The 13,179-nt window shown below is 49.0% G+C and overlaps 1 protein-coding gene across 2 annotated transcripts in view; it reads right to left on the bottom strand.

Moving 5' to 3' along the window:
* The window catches only part of DPYSL2 (dihydropyrimidinase like 2), a 137,754-nt gene that overhangs the window by 27,115 nt on the left and 97,460 nt on the right, over positions 1-13,179 (bottom strand). For both annotated transcript variants that reach the window (XM_044912564.1, XM_021699000.2), the window contains exon 4: positions 2,237-2,401. In XM_044912564.1, coding sequence (XP_044768499.1) covers positions 2,237-2,401 — 165 coding nt within the window. The remainder of the gene's footprint in view (positions 1-2,236; positions 2,402-13,179) is intronic.

Genomic DNA, 13,179 nt, shown 5'->3' with positions numbered 1-13,179 from the left:
GAGACAGAAAGTAGAATGGGGGTTACAGGGGCTGGAGGAGGGAGGGGATGGGGGGTGGGGGGGTTCGTGTTTAACAGGTATGGTGTTTTAGTTTGGAAAGATTAAAAGTTCTGGGGATGAATGGTGTGATGATTGCACAACAACGTAGATGTTCTTGATGTCACTGAACTGTACATTTAAAAATGACTAAGATAGTAAATTTTATGTTATGCTGTATTTTACCACAATCTAAAAAATTAAAAAATAAAAACAAAAGTTGCCCTTGACTGTTATGACTTTAAGAAGATGACGAATTAGAGATTCAGTGGATGAAGAGCTATAATAAATGTCTTTTCTTTGGTAAACAGACTGCACGCCAAGCTGATTTTTAAGAAACCTTTTTAAGTAAGAAAGGGTCCAACAAGCCGATGTCGCAATTCTCACCCTGGCATTTCAGAGTCCTTGTCACCTAAGGCACCAGACCAAACATCCCTGCCCCATATCCATCATGATGGTAAACAACTGTACTGACAACCTCTAGTCCTGCAGCTTAATTCAAGCCATCTGGGGGTGCTGGACGCTGCCCCGGGGTTCAATGGCTCGGGACATCCCAGCCTTTCTCTCCTGCCAGGCAACAGTTGCTATGGTAACCCTTGTGGGTTGATTTGAAGTCAATTCACTTTCAGTATGGAAAGTTAAACCCCCTTGAGCCTCAGTATTCTCAAAAGTAAGAAAGGTTAAGGGTTACCTGTTTTCTTTTAGGTGGGACCTTTGTACCAGAATCTTAAGATATCTAGTCCAAAACCCTCATGTGAGAGATGTTTTTGTTTTAATTCAGACTCATAAAATTTAAGTAATTCCCCAAGGTCATAAGACTCCAGACTTTCATTCTGGGCATTTTCTGCCATATCTGTGGACACCTACCATACCCATGCCTAGAGATTTCCCTCCTGCTATTTTACTCACAGCTCATGGTACTTCTGAGCTTAGAAGTCTCGAAACCTGAAAGCAATAGGTGCTTCCCTGACAGTTAAGATCCAATGAGGTCAACATGTCACCCTAGGAGTCTAGTCTATAGCCAAGCTCAAGAGGACCCCAGAAGATGATGGGACTCGGTGATACCACCTCACCTCCCAAGCTCCTGTGGACAAAACAATCCCGGAGGCACCTTAAGGTAGTCCAGATTCCTCCAGCCTCCCCGGGAATCTTCCAGGGCCCAACCTCTGGAATCCTACTCCCTAAAATAGTCCTATGGAATAAAAAAGACCTGGGGCACCTGGGTGGCTCAGTTGGTTAAGTGTCTTGAGTCTTGGTCTTGGCTCAGGGCATGATCTCAGGGTCGAGCCACTTTGGGCTCTGTGGTCAGTGGGAGTCTGCTTGAGATTCTCTCTCTCCATCTCCCTCTACCCCTCCTCTCCTACTCTCTCTCCCTCTAAAATAAATAAATCTTAAATCAATCAATCAATCTTAAGGAAGGAAGGAAGGAAGGGAGGGAGGGAGGAAGGAAGAAAGAAAGAAAGGAGGAAGGAAGGAAGGAAGGAAGAAAGGAAGGAAAGAAGGGAAGGAGGGAGGGAGGAAGGAAGAAAGAAAGGAGGAAGGAAGGAAGGAAGGAAGGAAGAGAGAAAAAGAAAGGAAGGAAGGAAGGAAGGAAGAAAGAAAGAAAGGAAGAAAGGAAGAAAGAAAGAAAGAAAGAAAGAAAGGAGGAAGGAAGGTAGGAAGGAAAGAAGGAAGGAAGAGAGAGGGAAGGAAGGAAGGGAGGGAGGGAGGGAGGAAGGAAGGCAGGCAGGCAGGCAGGCTCTTCAGGTTGTCCCAGAGCCTCCTCACCCTCAAATCTACCCTGGTTCTTATGGGTTTGTACAAAGAGCTTGCCTGAGTCGCCCACTCAGCGTCCTGGGCACCGGCCCCCACCTATGACTGCCCAGAATCATCACTGGGATAAGCATTCTCGGCCTCAACTCTGCAACCCGGCTGGGTGCAGTTCCCTCAAACCAGTAAGCTGTGAGCCGTTGTTACATAAGAACCGATCCCCGTGGTGAGGCTCAGGTTCTCTTGTCCGCAAAAGCTTCTACTGCTGCACTGGGTTTGGTCACCTCCAATGGGCACCAGCTGCAGTTCGACCCTCTCTCCTGGCAGGCATGGAGGTGAGGCACAGAAGGGATGTGCAAGCGCAATTCACAGAGCTGTCCTTCACAGAGCTCTGCTGGCTCGTGCACTGAACTGGGAATATCCCCAGGGCCGTTTGGTCAGCACAACCTACCGTGGTCCTTCACCAGGGCCTCCATCTCCTCCTGGATGCCCTTATGCCACTCAGTGATGTCCACGTGCAGAGAGTAGTCACAGCAGGACTTGCTGTCAGCCCATTCCCTCCATTGGTCGAAGGCTGCCAGCAGGCTTGTCCCGGGCTCGGGCACGACATGGTCAACTAGGAAAGAAGAGACACTGGTCGTCACCAACAGAAATTTCAAGGGCCACGGGCCAGCAGCCGTTTTTCCACTGCAACCTTGAACAGGCTCCTTGGGTTCAAAATCGAGATGGTGATCTCTATAACCAGCTTCTAAGAATCCACTGAAACCAGCGGACTCCCCAAGAGGAAGAAAGCAGAAAGCAGAAACTCGGCATGGCGTGATCACTCCGGTGAAACCACACGCGCACCGCCCGGATCTGATCGCCCAGCTCAAAAGGCCCTGAAAGCACGTACCTCAGGTACATTTCACGGACACTGAGTCCTTATGGACAATGGCAGTGTCAAATGGCCGGCCGGAGCTGCCAACCCTTCCCATGTGTTGATAGCTGCCAGTAAGACACCCCCACCAGACAGCATGGAAGTTGAAGATGCTGGACCACAGCCACACAGACTGGGGCTTTGAAAGGTTCCCGGCATATCCAATCTCTCCAAAACCGCTCATATTTCTGCCGCATAATACCACTTTGTAATTTAAGGGAGATCTTTCGTCTTAAGAGTTCAAAGCGTCTTTTAAAACGGTGGTTATTGTTATATTGTTACTGAGTTAGGCTGAGATGGAGGACAGGGGACTTTGGACTCCAGCTGACCTGAGTTGGTCTCCTGGCTCCACCACCTACCAGCAACCGTGCTCTTGGGTAAGCGGCTTAATCTCCACCACCCTAAGTTTCTGGAGTGGTTTAAAATGGGGATGTGAACTGCCACACACATTTCTTAAGAGGATTGAATGAATCAGCATATCTATTGATCTTTTGTCATTCGCCTATTTAAATCTTCCAACAGTCTCCCCTTGGTCTTAAGATAAAGAATCAAGGGGCGCCTGGGTGGCTCAGTCGTTAAGTGTCTGCTTTTGGTTCAGGTCATGATCCCAGGGTCCTGGGATCGAGCCCCGTATTGGGCTCGAGCCCCGTATTGGGCTCCCTGCTCCGGGCTCCGAGCTCTGGGCTCCCGGCTCCCTGCTCAGCGGGAGTCTGCTTCTCCCTCTCCCACTCCCCCTACTTGTGGTCCTGTTCTCGCGCGCGCACATGCGCGCGCTCTCTCTCTCTGTCAAATAAATAAAATCTTAAAAAAAAAAAAAAAAAAGATAAAGAATCGAGCCCCCAACAGGGTCCACAAGAGTCTGCCCAGCTTGGCCCTTGCCCACCTCTACAATGTACAACATCACTCTGGATTATCTCCCACCTTGCACTCTGCTCTCCAACCACCTGGGCTATCTTTCAGTTCCTGCTCCCTCCTGCCACAGGGCCTTTGCAGAGATACTGTATCTCTATGTCTCAGAGAGCTCTTGCCCAGTTACCCTGATGAGGAGAGGTTTGCCAGAACAATTACTCCCCATCTTCTGCACAGAGACACTAAAATATGAAGTGAAAAGACTTTTCCAAGGTCAAACCAAACTTATGCAACAAAGAAGATAAAACCCAGGACTCTAGACACCTAAAGCAATGAATCATTCTTCTAAATAAAATATTAGGTTGTCTACACCCAGGTAAGCAGTTCTCAGCTAAGAAAATGCCAGCCCAGGAACTCTAGTGAGCTCAAATTTCTGAAATGGCTCAAATCTTGCAGATGCTGCTGAACAATAATCAACTGAGCTTGGTTTTATAGGTCTCCAAAATGTGGACCTCTAAGCTGAATTTTCTTTTGATGAAATGTACTTTTTTTTAATAAGTAACAGTATATGTAACTAAATGGGTCTACGCACCACTGGTATTGTAACACATAGAGTATTCTCTAGTGAAAGCAAGGAGGACATGCACTTGTAAAGCAAGGCAGTTCCATCTGTAAAATGCTAACATAGAAACCCTGACAAAACAATCCCGATTTTCTTAAATTGTGTCCGCCCCCCCCCACACACACACATGGGAAGAAGAACGGGGAGTGGGAGGGGGGAGAGGAAGAGGAGAGGGGAGGGGGAAGAGGAGGAGAAGAAAATATGACTCTGTGGCCATCACAGAATCTCCGTAGTCATGTCCCTGGCTTCATCACCCATCCCACCACACCAGCCTGCATAAGCAGCCAGATGGATCTTCTTAAATCTTTCCCCAGGTCCCACCACTCTGCTGATGAATCCTTTGGTAGCTGGCCACCACCCTAGGAGTCAAATTCAAATCCCCTCCCTTGATCCTGCAGATCGGGTCTCATCTCACCATGTACTCTCCACCCCCTAGCCCTGCTCACCACCATCAGCCCCCAGTTTTCATACCTTGACCTGCCTGACTCCTCCCCACCTCCAGGCCTTCATACCAGCAGTTCTCTCTCTCTGGAAACCCATTCCCTTGGCTCTTTACTTGGGCATCCCCGCCTCCTTGTCACTATCCCAGGGTCGCATCCCCATCTGCAGTAATTTCTGCCCCGGTTCCTCTCGTTTGCTATCTGACTCCCCACTAGGATGTAAACTCCCTCAACACAGGGATTAAATGCTTGGAAAGAGGAAGTGCTCGATAAACGTTTTTGATAAATGAATGAATGCTCCCTTCCAGCTCGCATTCCTCCTGGCAAGATCTGCACAGAAGGAGCCCAGAAGGAGGTGCTCTCCCGGGAATGTGACCAGATTTTCCTGCTCACCCACAAGTATACGTAAGGTCATCTGGTGCTAAGCTACTCAAACTTGAGTGTGTTTAAGAATGCTCTTGAGAGCTTATGAAAACACAGGTTCCTAGACATCATCCCCACAGTTTCAGATTCTGTAGGTCTGTGCTGAAACCTGAGAAATTGCATTTTTAATAATCTCTCTTGGAGCGGATATGTCTGCCTTGGACCACTGTGAACATCACTAACTGAGTGCAAATCTTTTCCCACTTACTTCTCCTACCACCTGAATTCACTCCTGCCCATTTTACCATGAGGGTCCTGTTGTAAAGACCCACCAGCATGATCACTTACAAAAAAATATCAGGTTCCCTGTGGCTGTAATACGATGGCTTCCCTCCATTTCCAAAAACAGCCCCTAGAGTGACAAACTCTTGCAAATTCAGGATGCAGACAAAGCTGAGGGCTCCAGGGAAATCCACATGTTTCCGCTAAGAACTAATGACACTCAAGAAACGCGGCCACGAAAAGCCTCCTCGTGTTTTCCCACAGTCCTCTTTCCATAGGAGCTCTCTCCGGGGAAAAGCTGCTCCAGGGAACAGGGCAGAATGTCATCCTCGCTTCCGGAGGGAGAAGGGATTCCCCACTGAAGACACAAGCCTGCAAAGGATTTGCCCAGAATTCGCAGGCCTTTCCTCTGGTGATTTTCCTAAGCTATCTGTCCCTGCAAGAGCCTGGCTCCTGCCTTGCAGCTGACTTTTTCCGCTCATGTAATAGGTGAGAGAAAGCTCATCAACCCAGCCTTCCACCAGGCAGGGAAGAGAATGACCCTGGGGTCAGCAAGCTGGTTCTTGCTGAAGTTCTGCCCAGCTGTGTATACTCTTTGGGAACTCCATTTCTTCATGCATAAAACATGGGCAGTGAGGGCTGCCGGAGGTTTAAGAAAGCGTGTACGAAAGCACCTGGCAAAATGTCTGGCACACACTGAGTTTACATTCCTCAGGGATTTCAGCGGTTTCAGTGGTAGGCCCATGAATCTGGTCGATGAGGGAGCCAAGAACATGCCCCGGGACAGTGGCCTGAATCGAGGGGTCACAACCAGGGTCCGGAAGTGCCTGCATCTAGAAGACACCAGCTACTTCCAAAGAACTATTATTACTTCTCTTAAAACTTTCAAAAGACCCCCAATTTTTTTTAACAGTGTTATTGAAATGTAATTCACATACTACACAATTCGCCCATTTACACTGTATGATTCAACGGTGTTTGGGCTAGTCAGAGAGTTTGTGTAACCATCGCCACAATCTAATTGTGGAACATCACCCAAAAAAGAAACCCCATACCCGTCTGCAGTCCTTCCCCATTCCCTCCTAAGCCTGCTGCTCCCAGTCCCAGGCAACCACTAATTTGCTCGCTGTCTCTATAAATTGGCCCCGTCTGGACATTCATGTAAATGGAATCACACAGTATGTGGTCTTCAGTGTCTGGCTTCTTTGACTCAGCATCATGTTCTCAAGGTTCATCCACATTGGAGCAGGTGAGCCCTCCATTCCTCTTTACCGCCCTGAGTGCTTCTGGTACCCTATTTTTATATTTATAGGATATTAGCAAGGTGCTGGACCCAAAAGAAATAAGTTGCTCCTTGAAAATTCAAATATAGAACTCCTCTGGAGTTTGTAGGATTTAGAAGACCCTACGTTTTTAACTTTTTACTTTGAGGTAACTGTAGGTTCACATGCAGTTGTAAGAGATCCTCAGGCCCTCCACCCAGTGTCCCCCAGGGGTAACATCTTGCTTCATGTTAACACGACATCACAACCAGGATGTCCACCTCGACACAATCCAAGACCCCAACTTTTTAAAAGGCCAGCAGTTGGTGTTTGTGACTAGCTCTCAAGGGGCCAGAGTTATTGAAAACACAGAGGTGCCAGAAAAGTCATCACTGCAGTCCCTGTTCGGGAATTGAGGTGGCTGAGCAGGAACCCCATCCCAAAAGTCTGCTGGGGAGAAGCAGGTGGAGCAGGAGAAAGAGGGGGATGGCCCTGCTGGGTCCCTCTCTGGCCCCAGCCTCTCTGAAGCCTCACACATGGTTGCACGGAGGGCAGTAGTTCTAGAAACTCCATTTAGTACACACACCACCCCGCAATCACCACGGCATTTACTCTATCAGAATTGCCCATCTCCTGCCTCCCCTTCCAGAATCGTCCCTGCCTCATTCTCTAGTCCCCGCACTTAGCTATCTGTGCGTCTGCCTGCCTCTCCCATTCTCGACCTAGATGGAATCAGCGGACTTGAATTAAAAGCAAACCATCAGGAAGACAATGGTTCATCCATGGGGCATCCAGCTGCTACCTACTCAGCAAGATGCTGGGTGACCTATTCAGCAGAGAACAGCTTTTGTTGGTGGAGAGATAAGAGCCTCCGAGAGCGCCCCCGGCCTGCCAGTTAGAATAACATGGTTTTGTTCTGGAAAAAAGCCTAAAGGGAAGAGAAAGCACCTGCCCTTGGGAACATAAGGGGTCCCCGGAGGAGCAGTGGTGGAGAAATGGAGCGAACACCAGTACCCAACCCACAGGGTTCCAGTGAGGTGTAATGAGTTAGCGTGGGAACTCCCTAGAAGATGCCTGCTATGGAGCCGTGCTCAGTAAACACCAGGAGGGAGACAGTGACACTCCTTTGTATGGAAAACTACCACACATAAACCCCGTCAGGAAGTATTTCATCTGCCTCTAAAGCACACGCTTAGAGTAGGGCTCCCTACTTGCCTTGCACAAACATACTGCTTCTCCAGCAATGCCAAGAAGCATTTCCCACAGAGCTGGAACTACCTGAAATGTTTGTGCCTGACATGCTCATCTACAAACCAGTGACAGTATCATCTCCCAGCACCTTTGTGAGTGCTCAGTGAGGTGGTATTAGTTAACAACAAAGCGCTATTCCAGTATGAGCACATCCTCTTGCCTGTGTTCCCCAGAGCATCAAGCAGAGGGCTAGCATACAGAAGGTGCTTAATAAGCAGAGGAGAGACCAAGCCGTCACACATGCCTCTGGCAAGAAAGGTCCTTGGCTGACTCTAGGACCAGAGCACTGAGGAACCTCTTCCTCCAAGAGGCCCAGCCACAGGGCTCTGTGATTGAACACTTGATCAATGGATCCCTAGCACTCCCTGGGAAAGCTCCTGGAGCACACAGCTTTCCTGTCTGTCTGCCATATAGACTCACTGCGGCTGGTTGTGAAATCCCAGCCCTCCTGAATGCTGGCAAGGGGACTCACCACAGTGACTACCTTTAACCTAAGTGTAACTCACACGCTTCAAAACGGGAGGAACGGTAAAAATAATCCTTATCAAATACTTCCTATGTCTGATTCGATTTTATGCAACTTTCGTGGATTATCTCGTTTAATCCTTACATTGGCCCGCTAAGATTGGAGCCAGTGGGGGTCCCACTTTTCAGGTGGAGAAGCTGAGGACAGTGGGGTTAAGTAACCAGCTCATATTCCTTAAAATGCAGAGATGCATACAGAAGGTGTGCAACATTCATACCCCCGTGCCTCGGCCAAGCAAGGCCCTTGGGAGAACTCTAGGAGGTGGTCAATAACGTGGCCATAGCCGGTAAAACGGCTGACCAGCAGAGGTGGAATTCGAGCCCAGGAAGTCTGACTCCAGGGCCTCTACTCTTAAAAGAGTGGGGAGGGCTGGATCACTGAGACGTGAAATGGAGCCTTATCCCTTTATATTTTATAACTACAGCATGTAGCTCAATTAATTCAATAAACAGAAAACTGTATAATTAGCCTAACAAGTCCAGGGATATTAACTCAGGCTCCTAACTGCTCGACCTTGGAGGCACCTGGGTAGTCCCCTCATTTCTCTCTCTGCCAAACTTTCTTTAATGTAATCTTGCTTCTAAAGCTAAACAAGTACAGTCATACAAAGTAAGCTGAGCCAGGAGTAATTGTTCAGCATCCAGTGATCACTGCTAGAATCATTAAGCCAGAATCTGGAGGGAATAAGGGCTGAAGCGAGATCCAGTAAAATGTATTTATAAAACAAGCAAACAACCTCTGACGTGATCTGATGATCAGCCAGCTTCGGAGGAAAACAAAGAGGTAGAAGGTACAAACCATACCCTTAAAATGTTGAAAATCTAGTTTGGGGGGGAAAAAAAAAGACATTCAAGAGTGCAGGGAGGAAGTGATGTTGCTCCATCCTCAGGCTACCCTCACCCTGCCCTTCTCACCAAGCTCTGCAAAAGGCTGAATGCTGTTGATGTCCCACTTTGTCACCTCCCATTCACTCTCGGCCCACTGCACCCTTGGCTCTACCGCGCCGACACCCCCGAACGAGCTCTCAATTCTTCCCATCCCCTGGGGACCACCACCGCCCTCCGCTGCATCCTGCTGCCCATGCCCGCCCCAGCTCCCAGACAGCACTCCGCATGTCTGCCTCTGCTTTTCTCTGAATAACTGTCCCCTGGTCCCCCTTGGGCCCCAACGTTTTCAATGCTGGTGTCCCCAGGAGCTCTGTCCGACTTCATTAAATTCCACTCATATGTCTGACATTTATTCAAAAGGTCCTGAGCCGGGGATCTGAACAGCAGAACCTCAGGCCCTGCTCCAGCTGGCCGGCACGGGGCCCCTTATTTCTTGCTCTTGTCTCTTTTCTGTTCTCCTTGCCCCCAGCCATGTCCTCTCTTTCTCCTTCCTGATCTTCCTCCTCCTTCCTCTGCTTCCTGCAATCTTCCTCAGTGCATCTTGGGCTCAGCATTCGACAGGTGACAGATCTGGGGACTGGGACTCTCTTCAGTCTCAGGCAAATCCTGGGATAAGCAGCTGGAAGCAGGACTAGAGCACCTGTCAGGGCTGGCTTCTGCCACGTGAAGGGAGCTGCCCATCTAGAAGCTGGGGGTGGGCACCAGGAGCTTCTCACCTGCAGTCCATGCCTCCTGCTCACCCATTTCCCTTCCTGTGGCCTGCGCCCAACAGAATGAAATTGCCATTCCTTCCAGGCTGCTGGAAGATGACTCTGGGAGTCCAGGAGCTAGAGCTAGAGTCTGAGGGTGCGAAAGGAGAGGTGGGGAGCAGGCCAGAGAAGGCCCAGCTTCCAAACCCCAGCATTCTTTCTGATTCTAAAGACGATCCTGGAAAGACATCCTGAGCTTTCCTCCGTCTTCACAGCTTGACACTGGCATAACCAGAGCTCCCCACATTAGAGAAATACATCCACCCCTCCAGAAGTATATAACTTCATACCGCTGTTCGCATTTATTTGATGGCAAGAATATCAGCCTCCCACGGGCACAGCTTTTCCACAATTCACAAAGTGCTAGCACAGGCCTTACCTCACTGGATGCTTACACTAGGGAGGCAGACGTGTTTCCGATGCTGACATCACAGACCAACTGTGGCCGTGAGACTTGCCTGTAGTCAAGCAGACACCAACTCACAGAGCTGGAGTCTAACCCCCACCTTCCTTTACAGCCTTTACGGATGGCCACCTTCTCGGCGTTTCCATGAATACCACTCACCTCAAGTCTTCAAACCTAGGCTGTTTTCTATCATCGGAAACAGCTGCAGGTTCACTTACATGCACAGCTAATGACCTTAACCGAGTGGACAGAGGAGGAAATGGCCAATGTGAGCCGGTGACAGTCAATTTGGGATGTCAGATAAAAAGCTTGTCAAAATGTCCGCACCTCGTACAACCCTTTTCTTTGAGGCCTGGCGTAGCCTGCACATGGCCTAGCGAGCACATGGCCCGCAAGATCAAAGGCCAGGCTAATGAAATCTGTGTGTGGCGATAAAGGGTCATTTATAACGTGTAAATCCTCTCAGAGTGACAAACCACACCATGGGCAGAATCCTCTCCCTGACTTAGCAAGGGCAGACGTGGAGAGACTGCGGGAGTCTGAGAGCCCATCTGTAGGCAGGACAGGCTCAGCCTTCCCAGGAAGGGCCCATCAGAGTTGACCAGGGGGCTTGGGGAAGGAGAGAAGAAAGCCACTTCCCCAAGAAGGGTTTACTTCAAAATCAGCCTCTGGGGTAGGACTTGGTAGTTTGCTCTAAATTCACTCAGAAAGGATGTGCCTGGGCTGCGTAGTGCCGACGGGGAAGGTTCCCTCAAACCATGAATGGTGAGAACAAATCTGTGGGAGCACTGTTTAACCACCAAGAATGCTTAAAGGCCTTCAATTGTTGGTGCGCAATGATGCTCCTGAGTGCCCGGGAGTCTGTCTTACTGATAGGGGTAAGTCTGGCAGATTCTCCATGAAGACTTATCAGTGGCAAGAAGCAGGTTCAGATCCAGGATGCTTAGAAATTGCTCTTTTTAATGATGAGGAAATCTGAGTCCCAGGGAAGTTTCAAGAGTTGCTAAAAGATACATGAGATGAGTAATACCAGAATTAATCCTAGGTCTGAAGCCAAAATCTGTACTCTTGCCTTTACTTTATATATATATATAAAAGGAGAAAATAGTACCTATAATCCCACCGTCCTAATAGTAGCCATGAATCTTTTTCTCTATCATCTTCCAGATCTGTCTTGTGCTTATATTTTATACGGGGATAATGACAGGGCACATTCACATTTCCTTAATTCCATGTTGCCTTTACAGTCTTCATAATTCCATTTTTTTCTAAGAGCTGTTTTGGGAGGAATCTCCTATAACTTTCTGAACCATCCCCCTCTGTTGACCCTGTAGACTGCTCCCAGTTTTCCCGTGTTACATAATTGTTCTCAGGAGCACATTTACGCAAATACCTCTCCCCTCTTCTAGGTGCTTTTCTCTGGAGAGGGTCCTAGAGCTGGGATGAACTAGGGTTCTTAATACAGATGACCACACTGCATTCCAAAAGTGTCACCCATTCACGCTGCCACCAGCAACACGTCAGGATGTCACCCCAGCCAATGCCGGTATTTTCATTTTATTTGCTTACTATTTAAGGGGTAAGAAACAAAGCTCTTTTCACTCTGCTATGCTGTCTTCTCTGTTTCAGATAAATGGCCACCTTCCAAGACCCAAATCGGGAACTGAGTAATACACAAGAGACCAGACCAACCAGCTGTACAAAGAAGTTACTGACAATCTAACAAGAACATGATTAAATGGCCACATCCACCATCTTAGCTCTGGTACCCCCTTAATCCTTCCCCCAGCTTTGTCCCGGGAGGCCGAAGACGACTCCCACTAAGGCTGCCTTGCCAAGCATCCGAGATGTAGGTAGGGCAGCAGCAGAGCTGGACAGGGCCCAGGCCCCCCAGCCCCAGATGCACAGAGAGAGGCTGAGCTTTGTCTCAGCTCCATGTATGTTCACAGAAGACAGACACTCAAGAGGAAGTGCCATCCCCAAAGCACGATGATGAAATCGTGGCCCGGGGAGAAGGTGAGGAGAGCCAAAGGTGAAAATCCCAGCCAAATTCGTTAGAATGCAAAGCTTCAAACTTCAGATCCATGGAGAAGCTCTCCAAGATGTGTTGAAATCATTGGCTAACAGCGGGAGAGGTTTCTGTTTCCTGTAATTAGACAGGCATTCGGAGTCTGAAGAAAAGCCAGGTTTATGGCATCTCCTATCCATGAACCGGTGGGAGAACCACGAAGTTGGCTTCAGGCTAGCGTTTTGATCCTGGAATTCCTCGGAGCATCGTGAAGTCCTGGAGAATGACTCCTCCCTCCAGGGCTTCACAGGCCCCGCAGCTTGCTGGCTCTCAGATGCCCTGCTCGGACCACTGGGCCTCAGCACCACCATCTGCAAAGCTGGGCTCTCGCTCATGAAGGAAATGCCAGAGAACCAGGAAACAGTGCTGTGTGGGGAATGGTCTCTGATGCTGTAGGTGTCCATGCCGAATGTGCTGGAAACACAGTGTGATGAAAACTCACAGGCAGGGGCGCCTGGGTGGCTCAGTCAGTTAAGCATCTGCCTTCAGCTCATGTCGGGATCTCAGGGTCCTGGGATCGAGCCCCACATCAGGCTCACTGCTCATTGGGGAGCCTGCTTCTCCCTCTGCCTGTTCATGCTCTCTCCCTCTCTCTCTCTCAAATAAATAAATAAAATCTTTTTTTAAAAAAAGACAAGAAAGGAAGAAAAAAAAACCCCACAGGCAAGTGTGCTGCCAAGGTGCAGGATCCACAGCTCACCTGTCCGGGCTTGAATCCCCGGCCCTACCACCGACTAGGTTCTAGGACCTTAGGCAAGTTACTTAAAAAAAAA

Source organism: Neomonachus schauinslandi, chromosome 2 (assembly GCF_002201575.2).
Source record: "Neomonachus schauinslandi chromosome 2, ASM220157v2, whole genome shotgun sequence".
Lineage (NCBI taxonomy): Eukaryota > Metazoa > Chordata > Mammalia > Carnivora > Phocidae > Neomonachus > Neomonachus schauinslandi.
The sequence above is the reverse complement of the archived record's forward strand: the minus strand, read 5'-3'. Positions and strand labels throughout refer to the sequence as shown.